The 22,842-nt window shown below is 37.3% G+C and overlaps 1 protein-coding gene across 1 annotated transcript; it reads left to right on the forward strand.

Moving 5' to 3' along the window:
* Positions 1-14,208: 14,208 nt before the first annotated feature.
* Positions 14,209-22,166, forward strand: LOC120526043 (Krueppel-like factor 11). The gene is made up of 4 exons (XM_039748891.1): positions 14,209-14,394; positions 17,863-18,123; positions 20,267-21,218; positions 21,518-22,166. Exons 1-4 carry the CDS (start codon positions 14,344-14,346, stop codon positions 21,811-21,813), a joined length of 1,560 nt encoding a protein of 519 aa, XP_039604825.1. The 5' UTR covers positions 14,209-14,343; the 3' UTR covers positions 21,814-22,166.
* The last annotated feature ends 676 nt before the right edge of the window (positions 22,167-22,842 follow it).

The raw sequence follows: 22,842 nt of genomic DNA on the forward strand, positions 1-22,842 counted from the left end.
AATCTGTGATATCTCCTGCTGCCATTATTGGAAAAGAAAGGCTTTCAAAGGGCAGATGCCTGAACCCAACCCTTAGTTTCTTGATAGATTGCTGTTTATAGACTTTGTGCTGTGGAGGCTCAGATGGGTTCAGTGTGGAGGAGGGGTACCGAAAATGCATGAAAAAATGGATCTCTAAATGAAAAGAGACTAGAGTGCGAATATGTTATGATTACTTATGATTTCTGAAGAGCATGTAATTTATCTGGAGTAGTAGAGAAAGAGAGCAAGCTATTTCTGATCTATCCTTTTCATCCCCACAATTGTAAGGGCCAACACAACAATAGGCTTCATAGCCATAACTCCTGGGAATATTGGAAATTAAGGTTAAAGCTGTTATATGCAATAATGTAAAAACCTAAATTTAAGATTATAAAATGGCAACAAAAGTTCAGAACCAATGTCTCTATGACCAAACAGTGAACTTTGTGAGCTGGAATGTCAAAGGTCATAATCGTGAATTAAAGAAGAAAGTATTCTCTGACCTAATAGGCCTGTTAGCCACAACAGCATTTTTAAAGAAGACTCGCTTAATCAGCAAGGTTCAGTTTTGGTTGTAAAGAGACTGGACGCCAAATATTCTACTCCTGCTATACAAAGAAAACTAGAAGGCATGGGAATCTTAATTCATTGAACGATTTCATTTGCAATATCAGATGTAGTATTTGATCCTGATGGTGATGGGTAATTTATTGAATTATAAAGTGATTTTGGTAAATATCTAAGCATCTAATGTGGATGATAGAGACTTTATCTAAAATGTTTTTGCATCAATTCCTAACTTGAACAAAAAAAAAAAAAATCACAAAATTATAATGACCGGTGACTTTAATTGTGTTTCAGCTACAGGGGCAACAAACATCTAACACTGCAAAAATAATGACACAGTTTTTAATTGATCATAAATTATCAGACCCATGGAGATTTCTAAATCCATACTTAAGAGCATATTCCTTTTTCTCCCCAGTACATCATTGTTACCCAAGAATTGATTATTTCTTTATAGAAAACAATTTCTTGCCTGTGATCAAATCTTGCAAATATGACAATATTGTTATCTCCGGCCATGCCCCTCTGAACATGCAGCTCATATCACTATGCCCCACATACTTATCTTGCAGCTGGCATCTTAACCCCATGTTGACAAGAACTATGCAGAATTTATATCCAAGCAAACTGATTCTTTTTAGAGACAAATGCATCCTCAGAGGTATCTGCAGAAATACTCTGGGAAACTCTGAAGGCATTTTTAAGAGGAAAAAAATAATTCAGAAACCAAGAATCCCACAGAATTAATCAGACAAATTACCAGAATAGATCAAGAACATGCCAGGTCTCCAAATGAGGCACTTTTTAGGTAAAGACAGGCTTTGCAATTAGAACTCAACCTTTTGACAAAAGAACCTGAGCTGATTTTTAAATCGCGACATCATTACTATGAACACAGAGAGTGGGCTATTAAGATCTTAGCTCAACAAATCCACAAGCAGGATGTTTGCAATGCAATATCAGTAATCACCAACACAGACGGAGATAGAATCATTGGCCATAAAAATATAATGCACAAATTTAGAGACTACTATAAGTCCTTGTATTCTACTCAGTTTAAAGAATACAATATACAATCTAATACATTTTTGATACATTACTGATACCACAGCTAGATAGTGCAGAGGAATTGGATAAACTTCTGACACTATCAGAATTACTAGACACTATAAAATTACTTCAGAGTGGGAAAGCACCAGGGGCTTAATGTATAACGCCGTGCGTAGAACTCACACTATAACATGGCATAAGCACAAAAGCGGGAATGTGCGCATGCACAGAAAAATCCAAATGCAGGAATCTGTGTGTACGCAAACTTCCACATTCTTCCGCTACATAAATCCCGATCAGCGTGAAAAGTAATGCACGTGCATGAGCCTGCTGTCCCGCCCCAACTCCTCCCAGAATTACACCTCTTTGAATATGTAAATCAATATTAATAGCCCTTAACCTCAGCATTCTGTGAAAAGACAATGGCAAAACCACAAGGAAAAATAGAACAATTTCAGCAAATACCAACTGGAGGCAAGGAAAAACGTACTATTTATTGGTTTAAATAGTGGTATAAACAAGAAAAGGAAGCTGATCGAGTGACATAACGCGTCGGAGAAACTCGAAAGCTCAAGTTCACAAAGTCGCACAGTGCCCGAAATAAAAAAGAAGTCGCATATCAAAGTCGCCGTGAAAAGGCGAGTCGTAGCCCACCGTCGGAGTGTCATATGAAAGCTTATTAGGGTACAGAGAAAAAAAAAGACACACAGTGGGGAAAAAGCACGAAGTGTCAACTTTAATCTCGAAATTTCCATTTTATTCACATAGTTTATTTTGTCATTAAAGTAGAACATCATAAACTTAATCTTAAAATCATTTAATTTACTAGTTTTTCAAATCCCATCATAACTGAAGTAGTACGTTAAATGCTTTGTTTTGTATTTGATCTTCTGTGTGTTCTATGTGTGTGTATCACTACGTGCTTCTTAAACCGGCTTTCTCTACCTCCGACAGGACACAGAATGCATTACATTCATGATATTACAGCTCTCTGAATAACTAAAATACTGAGATGTATACGTGATATCATTTTCATGATGATAGGAGTTAAAGCATGTTATTAAACATGGGAACACGGTGGCACAGTGATTGCAACCTTCAAAAAAATAATTTATGTAGCAGTACTGTCTCTTAACCTCTAATTTCTGTCCTTCCTTTTCTTTCTCCAAATACCCAATTGCCACACAATCAGCTCTGTAACAGACGTTAAGCCATCTGCAAGCTTATAACGCCAATTCTTCAAAACTTTTAAGGAACATTGAAATATCTTCGTAGTACATGTTTAATTATTCTATCCTTCACGCCAGTCCCAGTGAAGCATACAGTGCGAGGCAGGAACAGATCACCAGATCCTTGCTAGCGTAGTGACACTGTGTCCTTTAATTATTAACAATATAGATTATTTAAATAAAGTTAGTTTTATCTGTATAATATAATTAACATATTTTGCTGCATGTCATCTTAAAAATGATATCATCATCATATGTAAATATGCGCTTTATAAAATGGCTCAGGCTGTGCAATATTATAACTGTATCGCAAGTTTACAGTGAGGTGATTGTACTTACAACTTACAAGGAGAAATTGATGGACTGATTGATTGCATTTAGAGCTCTTGGGATGAAACCGTTTCTGCACCGCGAGGTCCGTACAGGAAAGGTTTTGAAGCGTTTGCAGTGTGAGAAGCAGTTCAAATAGAAAGCATGGCTGAGGCAGCGTGTGCTTGATGCTGAATACCGATAATTCTCTTTCCAATCAGCTGCTCCGAGTGGTGCAGTGAGAGTAATATGGAAAAAGATGATCCGCTGTGGCAACCCCTAACTGGAGCAGCTGAAAGAAGAAGAAGAAGGTGCAGTGAGAGTAACAACGCTAAAGCAGCTGTGGTATTTAGAATAGTTTGACCATTCTGTGGACCATTATACTGTTACAGGTTAATTACAATCAGATGCATTAAACTAATAAACAATATGTGGTTAATTTCAATGTATTTATAAAGCTGCGTCAGGGATGTGGATCTGAAAAAGAAAGATAAACCACAGAGGAAATGTAGCACTGCTGTGACGCTGGGTGCCGCCAGTCTGCAAAACCAAGTGGAGAACTTGCGTATGAATGGGTATGAAGTACTGTGGAAATGTGTGTTGCTTTACACCAAGTTTAGGTTTTATACATTGCGATCTGAATATGGAAACATGAGGCACCAGGTCCTGATTGCTAGCCTGTTGAATTTTATAAAAACTTTTCAATCAAATTAGCTCCCCTTGAATTAGAAACATTTGCCAAGAATTAATTACCATTTTCCTAAAAAAAAAAAATAAGGACTTATTACAATGTGCATCATACAGATCAATCTCACTTCTGAATAATGATGTTAAGATAGTCTCCAAAGTCCTAGATAGAAGGATTGACAAAGTGCTCCCTTCAGTAATATTACCAGACCAAACCAGATTTATTACAGGTAGACATTTGGCTTCCAATTTTCAACACCTATTTAATGTAATATATTCATCCATAAAGTTCAACACTCCAGAGATTTTATTATATTTTGATGCAGAAAAAGCATTTGATATAGTTGAATGGGATTACTATTCATCACTTTGCATACATTTGGGTTTGGCCCTAACATATGAGCATGGATCAAACTACTGTATTCCAGTCCAGAAGCTTCAGTTTGTATTAACAACACTGTCTCAGACTATTTCAAAGTAGAACATGATACTAGACAAGGATGCCCATTGTCAACCACTGCTATTTGCAATTGCCATTGAACCATTGGCTGTTCATTTTTGAAATGCATCAGAGATAAAGGGGATTTTCAGAGAAGGACAGAAAATATCACTATATACAGATGGTATGGTACTGTATATATCATATCCACAAAAATCAATGCCTGCAGCCCTAATTATACTAGCAGAATGCCAAAAGATATCTGGACTCAAAAATAATTTCGTTAAAACTGTGCTTTTTCCAGTGAATTCTCTAGCAAACAGCATTAGATTGGACACCTTCCCTTTTATCACTGCAGATCAGTTTAAATATCTAGGGGTAAACATCACAAGTAAATATAAAGCTCTTTTTCTTAACAAACTTTTGCTGTTTGCATAAACAAAATTAAACAAGATGTGAATAGATGGTCTACCCTCCATCTTACTTTTTCAGGGAGAATTAACATAACCAAGATTAATGTTCTCCCAAAGCTTCTGTTTCTATTTCAAAACAACCCCATTTACATTAAGAAATATTTTTTTAAGAAATTAGATTCAAACATAACCTAATTTATTTGGAATTCGAAATATCCACACATACAAAGGGCAGCCCTACAATTACCTAATTCAGGAGGGGGCATGGCTCTACCTAAATTGTATTACTGGGCAGCAAACATAAAGCTATAAAAACTGGACACTGACACAAATAGATAAACACATACTAAGCTTGGTCAGCAATAAAAATTAAATCCTGCAGTACTTCTTTATATTCCTTGCTTTGCACACCAGTAAATACAAGTTATCGTCAATATACTAGCAACCCAATTGTCCTTCATTAACTCAGAATATGGAACCAATATGGGAAGCACTTCAAGTCAGAGAATATTTTATCTCTGGCACCTCTACACGATAACCACCTTTTTCCACCCTCTCAAACTTGCACAGTTTTTAATGTCTGGAAAATGAATGGGATTAAATCATTTAGAGATTTGTATATAAATAATGTTTTTGTATCCTATGGACAATTACACTCTAAATTTAGTTTCTCATCAGCACAATTTTTCTACGATCTCCAAATCAGAAACTTAGCTAAACAAAATCACCCCAATTTTCCTCCTCACCTGTCACCTATTCAGAAAAGATTCAGACAGCATTTCTATAATATATACAACCATTTTAAAGTCCTTTCCTTTTAAAGATTACAAAGTACTGTGGGAAAAGGATCTCTTACTCAACATTTTAAAAAAAGAGTGGAAGGCAGCCATGTACATAATTCACTCTAGCTCCATATGTGCAAAGCATTTAATTATTCAACTTAATCTTTTTTATCAAGCACATCAATCTCATTTAAAATTGTCCAAAATATTTCTAGGGCAAAATCCAACCTGTGAACGTTGCAATCAAGCTCCAGCTTCACTAGGCCACATGTTTTGGGCGTGTGCCAAATTAACCTCATTCTGGACAAAGTTTTTTAAATGCCTATCAGACAGCATTGGTATCACAATCCCTCCTAACCCATTTACAGCTATTTGGTGTACTTCCAGATGGGCTTAAAGTGGAGAAGGACAAACAAACTGCAATTGCTTTTACTTCACTATTATCTTGCTCAACTGGAAGAATCCAAACCCAGCTCTGTTAAGTCAGTGGGTAACTGATGTCATATACTATTTGAAATTGGAACAAAATCAAATTCTCTTAGAGGATCTGTTCAAAACTTTTTTAAACCCTGGCAGAATCTCATCAATAATATATTAGAATAAGCATTTATATGGGGAGAAAGAATAATTTCCCTTTATATTACTCTCAAAAGTTTTACTCTGGCTGTTGGCCTTTCTCTCTTTCTCATGGGTGGGTGTTGAATTGAATTTAGTTTTGTTAAGTTTGACTTGATTTTATGGAATGTTACATGCTTTAAATAAATTCAATAAAAGTTAAAAAAAAAGAAAGTTAACACTATATCCCAATGTGAGACAGTAATTATCCACTTTGGCTTGGTAGCTGTTTATGCCTCTTTAAGCAGCAATAACTACAAAATTTATTATTGATCATTCTCTCACAGTGCCACGGAAGAATTGTTTTCCACCTCCATAACAGAAACTCAGTGACTTTTAAATAATACAACAAAAAAATGTGCATACTACTTACAATTCATACTATACACTCACAAAATGTATATAATATTTTAAAACAAGAAAAAAATAATTCCAATCAAAAAGGCATGACCCAAAAATTATATATTTCTTATCTTTTTTGGTTAAAATAGTACAGCTTTATATCTATGGACTAACATTAGTCTAACCACAAATTTATCTTATCTCTATATATGTGAAACCTTTGCCTTACCATATTTCTTTTAACCAGTTCACAGCTTCATCCCAAATACATTTGGTAGATCTGTTTGCTGTTAAATAAAATGTAGTACTATATAGTCATGAGTTAACATTTATTTCTCACACTTATATGCTTATTGGTCAAACATATACAGATATACATTCTGAAACATGACTTTGCAATAAAACTTTTTTTGCCCAAGAAGTTAAAATTGATACTCCTCTCAGTTATTTCCATTTATTGACATTATGTCTTCAGACTGTAAGACAGTGGTGTCTGCTGCTGTCCAGCAACTGTAGGAATCCTGGTTTGACTTCCATGCTGTTTCCAGAAGAGTGTTGGCTCTAAATCTTTAGACTTGTATGAGTAGCTGGATCATCCCTTCACCTCTTTGTTAGGCTGATATTACACACAGCATTATAATTTTTGACATGGAAAGAAATAAAAGGATAAACTAACCTTAATGAGCTATGTAATTAATTAAATTAACCATGTAACCATGAAAGACCTATATATGCTCATTGGCAGTCACCAGATAATAATATTAAGTATTTAAAATGTAGTATAATGGTAAGATGGAACTGATTAACAAAAGAATTTTCAGTCACTGGAAAAGCATTAAACCATTTTAGTAACAGTCCAACACCCATAAAAAGTGTTGAGGTCTAATGTGATAAAAACTGACTACATATATGACATATAATTCTTTACATTTATATAGAGCTTTTTCTCACTACTCAAAGTGCTCAGCAAATGCAGGTTAAGGGCCTTGCTCAAGGGCCCAACAGGCAGAGTCCCCTTTGGCATTTACGGGATTTGAACCAACAACCTTCCGATTGCCAGTGCAGATCTCTAGCCTCAGAGCCACCACTCCGTCAAACCTGCATCATCCTCGAAACTCCATCTCTACCATTATGTTCTCAACACCATATTATGGGAGTACATCTAATTAACAGGGTCTTGGAGGACCATCAAGATGAAAAGGAAAACAGATTGAGCAACATGTCAGTACATCAAATGCATGATCCAGTATTAAAAAAGGTGGTAAGAAAAATCACCTTTCAGGAAGACAAAGACAAGAAGCAAAATAATGTACTGTATTTTTATACAGTGCTTAGACAAACATTACAAACCCAAAGCTACAGTGGAGTAGATTGCAGCAATCTAGATTTGTAGGAAACTGTAACAAATTGTTGTCAATTTAGAATTCATAAACAGTTTGACATACTTGGATCTTACAGTATATGGCAAGAATAAGCACAAACACTATATTATCTCTGGGGAAACACTGGTAGATACTTAACCTAGAGACATTATAATACTATATAATTGCTGTGAAACAGGTTTCTTCCAAGTATTACTGGGGTAATGCACATTTAGTAAAGCTACATTTTACTGTGTTTTTTCAACTTTTTCTAAGAGAATTTCATCTGTTATAAATATGTTACAAAGTAGGATTGTCACTTTGCATTTTTTTTTTGTTTTAATGCCTCTATAATGAACTGCTGCCCTTTTAAGGTGGACAATATTTTCTTCTTCCACCTACTATACTGTAAGTAGATAGGTTCTGAGTCGCTCAGTTGGCTCACTGTAATGAATTTAACTCTGAATAGAACTGGTGCCTCCATCTTTGGCCAAGACAAAATCAGCAACTGTAGCTGTTGCTTAATTTGCTCTCCTTACTCTACCAACGGGGCGATCTTATGGTACACTGAATAGCACTGCTGCACGTAGCCCTGGACAAAGGGGTTTAAAACCTGGCTCAGTTACTATCTGTGTGAAGTCTGAACACTCTCCCTTTGTTTGCATTCGTTTTTCCAAGTCCTATTAGTTTCCTTTCACATTCCAAAGATATAAATTCTGTTAACTGGGTACTTTACTTTGGCTCTGTGTGACTGAGTGTGGATGCATGTGTTAATATGCCCTGTGATAGACTGGCACTCCCTTTGCAGTTAATCACTGCTTTGTGCCTGATGCTGCTAAGATAGACTGGTGACAAAAAAATGATAGAAGTGGGGTTGAGAACGGATGTAATTTTAATATTGAAAATAAATAAATAAAGCTATTTTTCCATCATTTCTTTCATTTTCTGAACATTCCTTTTCATTATGGCATTACAGGGAGCCAGAACCTGTATAGGCAAGAATGAAAATGAGTTCTGGATGGGATATCAGTCCATCACGAGGCATACTGCAGCATTCAAACACGGTTACTAATACTGGATAAGTGTAGTGTACCCAGTGATTTCAGTACATTTATGTCTCTGGAATGAGGGAGAGAACCATGGTACTTGTAAGGAATTCTGACAAACATTTTGGGAGCACTTAAACTCCACACAGCCAGTGTCAAGGTCATCAATCAAATATAGGTCCCTGGATTTTGGCATCAATACTTAAATTAAGGGCATATTATAATAAATATTAAGTAAATAATACTGCATTTTCATTCCTTAAGAATTTAAACAGGTTAGAAGACTTTATTTTAACCTTAGAAAACTTCAAATCTTTTTTGCTGTTCCGTAGTTTCTGATAACACTCAGCCAGAAACAATCACCAGGTCATTTTGATACCATATTCAAAGATGCTGACTTTCACCCCACTTTTATATCAACCAAGCCTACGGCTGCTTACTGTACCTAAGTCTTCCGCTGTCCTTAACCAACTTTGATTCCATCTTTAGTAGATACTCTAAATCAGGCCTATTCAATTACAAATTCAATTGGGCCAGATTTTTAAACCAAGAAATTTATCTGGGCCAGACATTTTCAGCAGCCAGTAACCAGCCAGTAACAAATTTTAAACCAACAGAAATGAATGTATTGAAAAACAAGTAATGTATATTCATTGTTTCCCTTTTAAATTTGGTCACATCTGGGCACATCAAAAATGCACAGTATTAGCAATAACATTTGTTTCCCATTTGAAGTAAAATAAATATTTTGGTCATATATGCCCCAGGCACATCACAAAGTACATTTAAAAAAATGAAAAAGAACTGTCAATGATTTTATAGTGATCAGTGCACAAACCCCTAACAAGTGATAACACTATCTAACACACATGAATACAACGTCTACTGCACAATGAGGGAACATAGGTTCATATTAAATCACCACATGTGTGATTAAGCATGGCTTTATTACACATCCTACATTATGCTGATATTGTGACGTGTCTCGCTACTGCATAGGCTGTGGAGTCTTAGGGCAGAGCACTTTGTGAGGGTTCAGGGCATCTCCCAAGAGACAGCTGAAGTTACAGGATCACGGTGAGAGGGGAGTGAATGGTAAAAGAGCAAGAAGAGAAAGAAAAGATGAAGGCTGCCTTTTATCCTTTTATCTTTTTTTTTTGGAGGTGTCCCTGTGACCCAGACAAGGAGCGGTAGGACACTGTTTATAGCACAGCACACTAAATAAAAAGCCATTCTGCACTTTGAAGATTCTCTTGGAGAAGCAGTTCCTGTGTGTCTTATTCGACAGATCGTCACAGTATCATAGACTGCTGCCACCACTTCTAGACACACAACAACATGATGCATTGTCGGTTGAATGGTGCTGGGTTATGCGGTGTGTTGCATTCCTGGTCTGTACTACTGTAGGGATTTATGAAGGAATTTCTGAAGGCTCATGAAATTTGTTTTTCTTATTTGAGAACTTGAACAGGCCAGCTCTAAATCATGATCATAGTATGCTCCAGGAGACTCACACAGACCAGCTTTCTACAGATTGGTTAACAGGCTACTCTGTTCACATACTGTTTAAAGGACTACCCAGCTTGCTATAATTGACAATTGAGAAAATGCCATTGCACGATTGATTAAAATGTACCCAAAACAAAAACCTACAGTCTTGCTTTTTACGTGGCTGATGCAGCTTTAGTTAAAAGCCTTAAAAATTTAGTTAAATGGCAGAAGTAACTTTTATGTGAATCTGGATCTCTTGAGCATTCAAGTGTAACATTAGGCTGTTAACCCATAATAAGTGTATAAGTACTGAAGAGAAAGAAGTACATCAAGTAGATACACAGAAGTGTACAAACCATTAATAATATGAACTGCATGGACTTCAGGTTTATGTACAACCTTTAAAACTGCCAGAAGCAGATATGCAAAGACTAATTATTAAACAAAAATTTCTGAAAAGTGATTTTAAGTATTGTTTTAAATGTGTGACAGGGGTGCAGTAATTAGTGGTGTTTCTTTCACACATCCACTGATCCACATGTAACTTCCATTCTTTGTCTGGAGAACACTAGTTTCCTCATGAACACACAAATGTTTCCTGGGCCCTACAGTTTCCTACTACATTTCTCATGCATGAGTCGTAAGTTAACTTTTTGAGGGCTGAATATTTTTTCCAGAAAACTCAGTTTTCTGAAAAGCACACAAAGCAATGGTTTTACACATAAATCAACATAAAATGTCTGTTGCTGCGTGCTGTGGCTGCTGTTGGCGCATGTTTGGCATCTCTGGCGGCAGTGGCTGCACAGGGGCACCTCAATGGCCAGCAGGAATGCACGGTAGGGCAGCGGTAGCAGTCACAGTGTGACACAATATGGTTTGAACCTTTTCACATCATAAGTGGTAGTCCTCTCAGGCAAATGCTGCTGTAGGTGAATCAGCTGCCCAAATGTGTTCAGCGCCACAATCAACTGGGTACTGATCAGCTGATTCTGGAACCTCATTTTCATTTTCAATATCCATCTCCTGATCACTTGCATCAAATTCCAAGTTCGAAAAGTCAGAGTTCGATTCAACGATAATAAGTAAAACGTCCATGGAGTATTTAGTCTCTTGCCAGATACCGATGCCATTTTAGAGGTTGCTTGCTCATTGCTGCTCATGCAGGAAATCGAGTTCAAATCAACAAAGCTACTTAACTTTCCTTCTAGCAAAGAGAGTCAAACTAAAACATAAGGGTGAGTTTTATCACAGTTTACAGCCGATTGCCATCCTCTACTGATGAATTTAAAAAAAAAGTCGACATCAGCCCTGAAAGAGTTAAGCGGCACCTGTGAAATGAACCTATATATAAGTGCATAACTAAGACTGTGCCTTGTAGTGGAATTTGTTTTATTTAATCTGCTATTTTATGCTTAGTTTTACTGGACTAGGATCCAGTGCATTCTAAATTGTCCCTAGTGTGTGCTTGGTGTGTGGGTGTGTGTGCCCTGCGGTGGGCTGGTACCCTACCCAGGGTTTGTTTCCTGCCTTGTGCCCTGTGTTGGCTGGGATTGGCTCCAGCAGACCTCTGTGACCCTGTAGTTAGGATATAGAGGGTTGGATAATGTATGGATGATCCAGCGCTGCAATAATGTAAAAACAAATAATGTAATGCAATAAATTAAGTTCATAAATTTGATGAATGAATGACTTTTTAAAAAAATTCTCTTAAATATTTTACAGTAATTGCTGATAACGTTTATGAATTCTACTCTATTTAATGATGGCTAATAAAAAATTCCCCATTATTTTTGTGGATGGAACCAAGGAAACAAATTTCGATTTTTTTGAGCAAATCAGAGTAAATTAAAATGATGAACTTTACCAACCACACAGGAAGGGGTACTACTGCAAAACACTGGAGCAGTGCGACTAATTTTGAAAGGATAAACTCTTTTTATTTTAGTTCTGTTTAAATGCAAGTAATATTTTTTTAAGCAGGTTAACTCAGTCAGTGATCTATCTACTGCACAAATCTGGAGGGGGTGGCATGGTAGCACAGTGGTAGCGCTGCTCCCTCCCAGGAAGGAAACCAGGGTTCACATTCCAGGTCCTCGCTGTGTCTGCATTGGCTTCCTCTGGTTGCTCCAGTTCACTCCCACATTCCAAAGAATTGCAGGTTAGGTGAATTGGTGACACTAACTTGGCCCCATTGTGTGTTGGGTGTTTGTGTGTGTGTTCACCCTGCAATGAACTGTTTCCCTGCGCAGGGCTTGTTCCTGCCTTGCATCCAGTGTTAGCTGGGATAGGCCCCAGCACCCTGCAACCCACATCTGGATTAAGACGGTTAAAGAATGACATGACAAAACTGAAAGCATAGTCCTATAACAAACAAATAATAATTACTGTTAACACCCATGTAGACATTCTTTTTTTTCAAATCACATAACACTACTGATGTTGAAGAATTAGGAATCTGCTTGAGTAGTAGAAGAATTAGTAGTAGCATTAGCACATGGACAGAGATGAGTGAAATTCTAACTTCCATATTGACCAAAGTTTTACATATAACTTTTCAAAACGGCAGGAAAATATATATACTCAGGCACTAATTTTTAACAATGATTTATGAAAAGTTGTATTTTAATACTTGTTAAGTATGGCACAGCATAGTAGTGGTTATTGCACAATTTCTCCAATCCAGAAGATATGTTGAGATTCTATTGGTTAGGTCTGTAACAAAAGGACACAATATGCAAAGGTACATCATATGACCCTTGCAAGCTTCAATAAAGGTAACATGATTCAAACTTATCATGGTACAGTTGCTGCAATATAAAAGGAATTCTCTGTGATGGATAATTCCGTTAAACAACTCTTTCTTATATTATTATTAAGTGCTAGTTTCATTTTCCATGATTCACTAATAATATAAAGGATTATCTACAATCTACTGCTCCTAGTGAGAAATTCAGCTTTGCTGTTTATTTGCTAATTAATTCATGGCACAATTTGGTCATCTTACCAGTATGTAAAAATAAGAGATCAGTAATACTTTATAATTTACACTTCTATCAATTTTCATTTCTTTTAAAGCTTTTATAGGAAATTTAAAAGCTAGATCCTGACATAAATGAATTGCACAGTGTAATTATAACATTGTCAGTTCAAACCATTTTACTTCAATTTATTGCATGTTGTAACGTGCTATCAGGCAAAATGTGCTATGCTGACATTCATGAAAATAATGCCTCAAAGTTCATTTGTAATTAGATTTAAAAAAGACTCCTGCACTATTTGTAAAAACGGTCTACCCTTTGTTATTAAAATAGTGTTCTTTTAATGACGGATATATTTGTCTCACAAAGATTCATCCTTCTTCCTTCTTACAGCTAATGAACTCTTTAAAAATATAACTTTCCAAGGAACCTATAGAAACATGATCTCGATGTAACAGTTGTGTACCAGTACGAAAAAAACCTTTAGGTATCTATTGCTCTGTTATGAGACATGAAAGAAAGAGCAGCCAGTTTCATTGTGTGGTTTTCTCCCAGGCTCCTCACATAAAGCCAGACAGACGAGAATCTCACGCTTACGCTCGTGCCCGACCATGCGCGCGACAGAGCGACCTTTCCCCTACTTTTCAGCTTCTTAGTTCAGCAGGTTCATCCCTGCCCCACCGCCTCCCCCGGTACGCCTTCTAGCGGACACGCACCCTGCTTCCTCCAATTACTCTCCGATCATGCACTGATCACGCGGGGATTTTGCTCCGATTGGTCGAGGTTCGCTACACCTTTGCCTATGATTGGTGGCCTGTTGCCACCCGCCAGTCTTCACTGTATTTTGTTTTTCTTCTTTTTTTTCTGCTTGCGTTTTACACAGCTGAGGTTCGGCTTTATTGGCAGAGGCAGCTCATGCTTATTCTGCAGTGAGGAGCGGAGTCGATTTGCTGCCTTCGATTCCTTTGTGTTGTCTCCTTGCATTGTTTTCCTATAATTATTATAGTAGCAAAATGCATACGTTGTCATCGCTCCCAGACTCCGAGATGGATCAATCGAGCGGAGTAAGTATGCTTTTTCGAACGGTTTCTGTTGTGTTGAGTATGTGTTCTTACTGATGATGTACCGCAAAGCTTACAGTCAGTCCTAGCCATTTGTTAAGTTTCTCATACTTAGTACACGTTATCGAAGCAGCAAAAGCTTCGCCGTTTTAATCAGTATTGCAAGGTTCTTAAAACAATGCGTATTTGTGTTAGGGACTAATTATTTACTGGCCCTTTATAAATTATTGTTGTAGCTAACCTGATCAAACGAGTTGCCGCTTTCACCGTTCGAAATAAGCTTTGGCGATTGTTAATATGAACACTGGAGAGCAGAGACGCCGAGTATTCTTGTAAAACAACAGTCACCATGTCCGTTTTAAACATTAAAACATAAGACTTGAAACGTCACATCATAAAATGCAACAGCAAAGATTTACAGTGGAGTGGAGCATGTTAGTAACAAAGAAGCGTGCATCGACTACAGCAATCCGTGGGGCAGTCAGAAGCACGTTACTAACACTCGGGTAGTTCGGAACTGACGAAGTGCCAGGCCATCGACTCTCAGCTGGCAGGACCGTTAACTTGCAGTTTTCTCTGCGCAGCTGGGAGGGGTAGCTGCCTTCGATTTTGGCGCAAGCAAAATTTCACTTCCGGATTTCTTCCTCCTGGCTGCCCAGGGATGTCACGGTATCCCTGACGTCATTCTCTGGGTTAAATTGGTGGGGCGCCACCCCTTAGTTTACTGACCGCCTATCTACCTCCCCGCCCCTCAACTCCCTTCATTGTCATTGCAAACCGCTATGTTATTATGGCAGGGATAAGATAACAAACCTTAGTGGCCAACCCTTCCGTGTGATGCGAGTGCTACGTGCCTTTTAGTTTGAAGCACACGTGCAGTTCTTGAATGAAACTTCGATAACCGCTTAGTAGAATTAAAGCATCGGAGAACTCCCTGGTTACCTACAGACGGTCGGAAGTTAATACTCCACTACCGTTGACACGTAAAATAAAAATCCGTTGCTGACAATTGAAATCTAACAAGAATAGCCAGTCCAAGCATCATTTAAAGCAAGCGAAGAATTTTATAAGCGCAAAACAAAATAATCAGTGGCGCCCAGTAATTTAACTGCAAAGCTTAATTTCAGTTCTGGACACATCATCAGATGAAGCGTTCGTTATATTGAATGTGGTCTTCAAGTACTACCTGGTTTAGTGAGTAACACGCATGCCCCATTGCAAGTCGTATTAAAGTGGTAAAAATTACAACTTCCAATACACTGTATTGCAATAAGGGCGTTTTTGTGTTTTTTATGTTTAAATCGGGTGCTGCAGGGTTCAATACTTGGCCCTGTCACCACTGACTTTGGTAGAAAGTGTTGAGAAAGGGCGAGTGTTAAGTGGCAAGCGTGCAGTAGTAGATTTGGCATCATTCTGGAAAGTCAAAAGGAGTGTTCCGTTTGTGGGTAATCAAATAAAATATCCATGAGTGTACGCGTGTTGTTAAAATGTAGCTTAAATGAATTATTAGTATAAAAAATGATCAGAAAAATTAAATGTTAAAACCTTACAAATCGTTACAAGGGCACTGGTAAGTTGTTCGAATATCAATGCATGTAATCTGAAGTGTTGGACCCTCCCTTAGTTTAAATAGCATTTTCATTAAAAGAAGTAATGCTGTTTATTACCCACTCACCAATTTTACATCTTAAAACTGTAAGTCAGTGTCACGAGAAAGAGCTGGAACCTCCCTTTGTAGCAGTGGGCACAAGAAAGAAAAGCAAGTTACATTAAAAATTACTTGTCTGTCTGTACAAAAAAATAAATAAAAATCTAGTTATGCAGATAATGATCAAACAAAATAACATTAATGATATTATAGTTTCAATATCTGCATAAGGTGAGTCAACCTGGGGTGTTATTATATAATGACAATCATAGCAAACCAGCCTGTGAAACTTATTTACAGTATTTACAGTAAAACATAAAATCTAGAAAACACTGTTAGTGGAATTTCAATCACAACTAGTTTAACTGACTTAACCAGTCTTACACTGGAATCTGAAACTGAAACCTATTAGTGTAAGTCCAACATTAAAGCTTATACTCAGCCATATGTTCTCTAGGGAAATTCTGTTTATTTAGCAAAAAGTATTAAACAGTATGATATAAGAAAAGGATTTGTATTGAAGACTCCTAGAGCCGTAAGGCAGCTAACTTCTGCATGACCACACAATTCTCAATATACATATATAACATTTATATCATTATATTAATACTGATGTTAAGTTGTGAGTCCACATTTTAGTCTAAAGGAGTACCTAGTACTTTCAGTGGTGGGCTCTAAAATGAAGTGGTCATTTGATTGTGTTAACTGTAGTAGATTGTGTGACATACCATAAAAGTTAACTTTTGAGTTTTAGGTCTTGTATATTGCCATATTCTGCGGTGGGCTGGTGCCCAGCCCGGGGTTTGTTTCCTGCCTTGCGCCCTGTGTTGGCTGGGATTGGCTCCAGCAGACCCCCGTGACCCTGTAGTTAGGATATAGTGGGTTGGATAGTGGATGGATGGGTATTGCCATATTAAGTTAGATATGTTGTATATGAAAAGAGATCCAGAAATGCAGCAGTAAATTGTACTTGTCATTCATTCATAAATGTAATTTGTCAATCTGCCATTAATTTTGCATTTTTTTCTGTTTTTGTCTTTCTAATACCTTGGCCACATGAGCAAAATTACATATATAGTGTTGTGCTGGTTTGGAACAAGCAGCTTCTGTTTTTTCAGCTGTTTCATATGCTACGCAACAGATGCTCAACTTGTTGCTGAGTCTAGCTTGAAAGATTATTTTCACCGATATTGATACTACATTGCATGACAGCACAACATTTAATGTGGCTACCTCACAGCTGCAGGGACCTGGACTCAATTTGTGGCCTGATCACTATTTCTGTGGTGCATGTTTTTTTCCTCCTGTCACTTCAGTTTCCTCTAGTATCCCAGTGATGCTTGTTTTAAGTTAATTGGTAACTGAAAATTTGCCCAATGTTAGCAAATGTGGGTGTGCTTGTGTAAATGTGCCCTGTAACAGACTGGTCTTTCATCCAGAATTGATTCCTCCCTTGTCAATGATCCTGCTGGAATAGGTTTCAGTTCTACATAGCCTTCAATTAGGAAAAACATGGTTAGAAAATTAATGGATGGTTGCAGGGGAAAGCTTTAGACTTTAAAGTGTAGATGGCAGTTCTGGATCATAACATCAAGGATCCCCAAAAATACAAGTTCATTCCATCTTTTTGCAGATGTCTTTTTCAAACCTATATGCCTTACTTTTACATTCACTCCTACTTTATGTATTCTAAATACATTTGTATTGCATTCTTAGTGTCACTGAGAAGAGGCAAGAAAGAGGCAATATGCAATAAAAGATGAGTAAGAGTTTGACTGATATTATTAAAGCTGTGTCTGACAATAAATCTTTTATTTCTGAAGGTTGACATTTTAGATATTTGTGAATCTATTATGGAGAGAAAACGTCATGACAGTGAACAATCTTCATGCAGCGCCCTGGAGCAGAATGATATTGAAGCAGTTGAAGCTCTTGTTTGCATGAGTTCCTGGGGTCAAAGGACACAGCGATCAGATTCCATAAAGATGAGGCCCCTCACCCCAGCCTCTGATTCATGTGATTCGGTACACCATGCTGAAAGCCCCGTTGAGCTCCACAAGGACTTTGTCTCTTATTCCTCACTGGTATGTATAAAGGAGTAGCTAGTATACCATTAACAACTTAAAACCTGTAAATAACTTATTGACTCTTGAAATGCCCATACTTGTGTAATATTGTAAGATTGAATCAATGATGCCTGATGGAAGAGTCAAAAGGAAGAAACTGGTGTAAAAGAGGGAAAATCTTTTTAGGTTGTTATCAAGGTACTCTAAATTTAAACTATGGAATATCACCTTAAACCTGCAATGTAAACAATTACTTTAGTCACTCCACACAAAGTGTAATTAGATGAGAAAATAGGTATAGTTGAAACCTCATGTATTTGGATATATTGCAGCATAGTGTCACATTGGTTAACACCTGTTAACTGTTAACTGCCTGTTGTTGTGGGTTCAAATTTTGCACCCACTCTTTTTGTGTTTGTGGACCTTGTACATTCTTCCAATGTCTACATAGGTGTTCCTCTAGGAGTTTAGATTTTTTTTTCCCACATCTCTAAATACTGTACATGTGTATTAAGTTGAATGACCATTCCAAATGGCCCTGTTGTGAGCATGGGAATGTATGTGTGATTGGACCTTCAACAGACTGATGCTTTGACTAAAACTTTTCCTGGCTATTGCCCAGTGCTGCCTGTATAGGCTTTAACTCCACCAATGCTGAACTGAATTAAGAGAGTTGGAGAAATGCTTGTTTTTGTATACAGGGTGAGTCAAAATTATGTTAACATTTGAATGGCGGAAACAATTTATTGACAAAACATGCTTCAAAGATTTAACCATGCCTGGTGCCGGAAATAAAAGACAAAGAGTAGGACAGAGGCTGTGCAGCAAACCAGCAGCCGATCGAGCAAAGAGGAGGTTAAAAAAAAACAAAAAACAAAACTGTATTTGTTTCCCATTGTATCACTGTTTAAGAGGGGTTTTGGAGGAGCGACCGCATGTCCTTTGGGTGCATTCAGCCCCCCTCTTCTCAACACGAGCGGCAGAGACGCGAAGTGGCTGTTCCATAGCACAGTGGGTTGGCAGGTGAAGCAAGCAGGGGGACCTAGTTGTGTTTAAGTACTGTATGTACATAGCAGTACCATTAGTGTTAACATAATTTTGATTCAACCTGTATATGTATATGCTAAAATATATAGAGGTTGCCGAGTAAAAGTGCACCACTAGGATGGCACAGGGCAAGATAAAAGTAAAATTTAAGTAACAGTGTTACTTCTACTGAACACAGAAAAGTGTTAGCCTCTGAACCTCATTAATACAGTCTTTTGAAAAGAATAGGTCATTCACTCTAATAGACCCTGCCAATTCTATATACAATGCTAAAAGAGAAAAATATATTCATAGCCTTTATTGGCAATGTCATTCTTTTACGCCATTAACAACTTTTGGTTCCTCAGTACACTATTTTTAAACTCGTATGTTGGTTTTTGAGAACAAAATGACTAATTTGATTGATTTCCTTGATTCTTTTTTGCTAATCACATATAGCAATACTAGCTCATCAAGTTCTGTGATTTTTTTTTTTTTTGTTCTGTTAAATATAAACCAATCACTTGGTTGAATGTTTATACAGTAATTAACCATCTATACTAAACAGTTCTACTGATTATTTGGCCAAAGGGAGAACAAGGGCTCCATGATTCCAATGTATACCAGCTGAAAATGAAGGATTTCTTCAGGCTAGTATTCTCTTAGGTATATTCATTTCTATAGTATATGTTTGTGCTGTCAAGTAGGATAAATGTACACCCGAATTCTCCAAACACTTATGGCTTTCATGTACTTTATAAGAAATAGCTAGCTAAATTCCTTTTCATGCAATTAAAACTGATGGTTTTGAGTAATTATTTGTGTTACATGGCTTGGGATGGAATGTTAGACAAAATGGGTACATTTTTGTCAAATTAAGTAACAAGGGTATACAGTGGCATGGAAAAGTTTGGGCACCCTAGTTTAAAATGTCTGTTACTTTGAATAGTTAAGTGAGCAGAAAAACAACTGAGCACCAAAAGGTATAAAGTTAAGTATGACATTAAATAAACTAGCCTAATTTCTAAAGTCATTTTTGTGTTTTTTGACTTTATTGACCTAAAACCTCAATTCTCTTTGCATTTCTTAAAATGCAATCATCTTAAAGGCTTATTTCTCTTGTGTTCTCTTTTAGTCTATGACCCCACCACACAGTCCTGATTCAACAGAGACTTCAACCACAAGTGTCCTAGTATCATCACACATGACTTACTCTATCCCCAAAACAGTCATGGCGAATTCAGAGACTTGTGTCACTTTTCCACCCAGCAACAGAGATGTATATCTCAGTGTAAAGCCAGAAACAGTGGATATGAAAATGCCTTTAAATGAAAAGCCACCCTTGGAGAAGGCTGTGCTGCCTCCATGTCGTGCCATGGCAACAAGTGTGATACGGCATACTGCTGATACGTACCCTTGCCAACATGTTGCTTTTGCAGGGAGACAGAAGCAACGAGAGACTTGCCCTACAGGAAAGACTAATCAGGACTTGTGCACATTACCTGATACCAAGAATTTGGAGCTTTTATCACAGTCAAGCAGCTGTAGTACAAATAAAGACACTTCAACATCCCTTGCACCCAGCTCAGTGCTCGCCTCAGCAGTTCAAGATAATGCTGTTGGAAGTGAAAATAAAACTGTGTCCAATTCTGCAATTCCTGCACCAGCACCCAGCCCACCAGTAATTTGTCAAATGATTCCAATGAATGGACAGCCAGGAATGATATCTGCTTTTATACAGACTCCAATTCAGACACATTCAGCTGGGGTCAAACCGATCTTACCTCATACCACAAATATTACCCAACCATTCCTCATGGGAGCTTCTGTTCCACAGGGCACTGTTATGCTAGTGCTGCCTCAGTCCCCAGTAGCACCATCTCCCCAGTGTTCACAGACTGTGATGACTTTGGGAAACACCAGACTTCTGCCTCTGGCACCTGCGCCTGTCTATGTGTCCTCTGGGCAGAACTGTACATCACAAATGGACTTCTCTCGAAGGCGGAATTATGTGTGCAACTTCCCAGGATGCCGAAAAACATACTTTAAAAGTTCACATCTTAAAGCTCACCTTCGAACGCATACAGGTAAGAATGTGAAAATATTTAATTTCCTAGATCCTTGTCTTTCTATCACTGGAATGGTATTACACCATATTTTCAAATATATTCAAAAATGCGCACAGGGTAAAATTTACTGTAATTTCTGCTCACCTGGGCGTTTTTTTAAATACCGAATGAATTACTTTTAAACTTACTGAACAAAAATTAGGTAAGTTAGTTGTTGCAAATCAACATTCTATATTGCAATACGAGACACTTTATTTCCATTAGTGCTTAATTTCTAGTAGTATTAATGTATCTATTTATTTGATTTTCTTCTTCAGGGGAGAAGCCTTTCAGCTGTAACTGGGATGGCTGTGATAAGAAGTTTGCACGTTCAGATGAGCTTTCACGTCATCGCAGGACTCACACAGGGGAAAAGAAATTTGCCTGCCCTGTTTGTGATCGGCGCTTTATGCGCAGTGATCACCTTACCAAGCATGCCAGGCGACACATGACCACAAAAAAGGTTCCTACTTGGCAAGCCGAAGTTGGGAAATTAAAAAGAATAACAACACTGAAATCTCCAAATTCAAATGCAGTTCTTCCACTTGGAATGCTCGTTCCCTCTTCGAACTAATCCATCCAGGTAAATAACACTGGCGCCTCAGGATTCATTTTAAAGGAATACATAAGCTATGAAGCTAATAAAAATGGGGCCTTGCACTGGACTTTTTTTATAAGAAAAAATATTTTATTTTAAGTAATCTTTAAAAGATTTAATGCACTGTTTTACCAAAGCCTTTGTATGAAGTATTTGTTTATTTGTATGTGTATGTGTTTATGAATGTCTGTATGTTTGAAAGTTGTATGCCTGTATAAATGTGTATCTATTACATTTATTACAAATGTATTTTAAAATGAATGTTAAAATGTGATGGATTCTTAAGTTCTGTAAATAAACAGTACGTCTCACTGTGATAATTTACCATGCATTTTTTCATGATATTTAATAAATGTTTTTTTACAAATATCGACTTCTATTTACTGCTATGTATTAAACCCTAAGGTATTTAATAAATTTGGAAACAAACCCAAAGGCATTAGAGTTGTATTACATTTGCTATACTTAAATGGTAAGTAAAAATTTTAATTTGCAAGGGTACTCAGAAATGCCAATTGCTATTGTTATTTACGTAACAAGAGCCAGTCACAGAGAACAGTATTTAAGAGAGGAAAACAAAATAATGTACACTAATAAAAATATGGCAATATACAGGGATGGGCAAAATTAGGTTTACAGTTGTTAGGGTGCAAAGCACAGTTTATTCTTGCATTTATTATTTATTTCTTAATTATTGTATTTTTTTCATTACTAGGGGGCTTCGCCTCCTGTTCGCTTTGCTTGCCAAACCCCTGGCCTGCGCTATGTGCCAGCCACTTCGCTTCTCTGCTGCTCACGTATGTGGATTTCACTTTCACCAAACAACAAATCTTTTAATTCTCGTGGATACGCCTCTTCATTGGGAAGAAACACTACTTTTTCCTGATGGCAACATGACTTAGACGATCTACAAGTCTCCGACAATGTTTAAAGCCAAATAACATCTACATACTTCTGTCATATCACCTATGTCCATATATTCTATCTCTTTTTGCTGTTCCGTTA

This window comes from Polypterus senegalus, chromosome 3 (genome assembly GCF_016835505.1).
Source record: "Polypterus senegalus isolate Bchr_013 chromosome 3, ASM1683550v1, whole genome shotgun sequence".
NCBI classification, from domain to species: Eukaryota; Metazoa; Chordata; class Cladistia; order Polypteriformes; family Polypteridae; genus Polypterus; species Polypterus senegalus.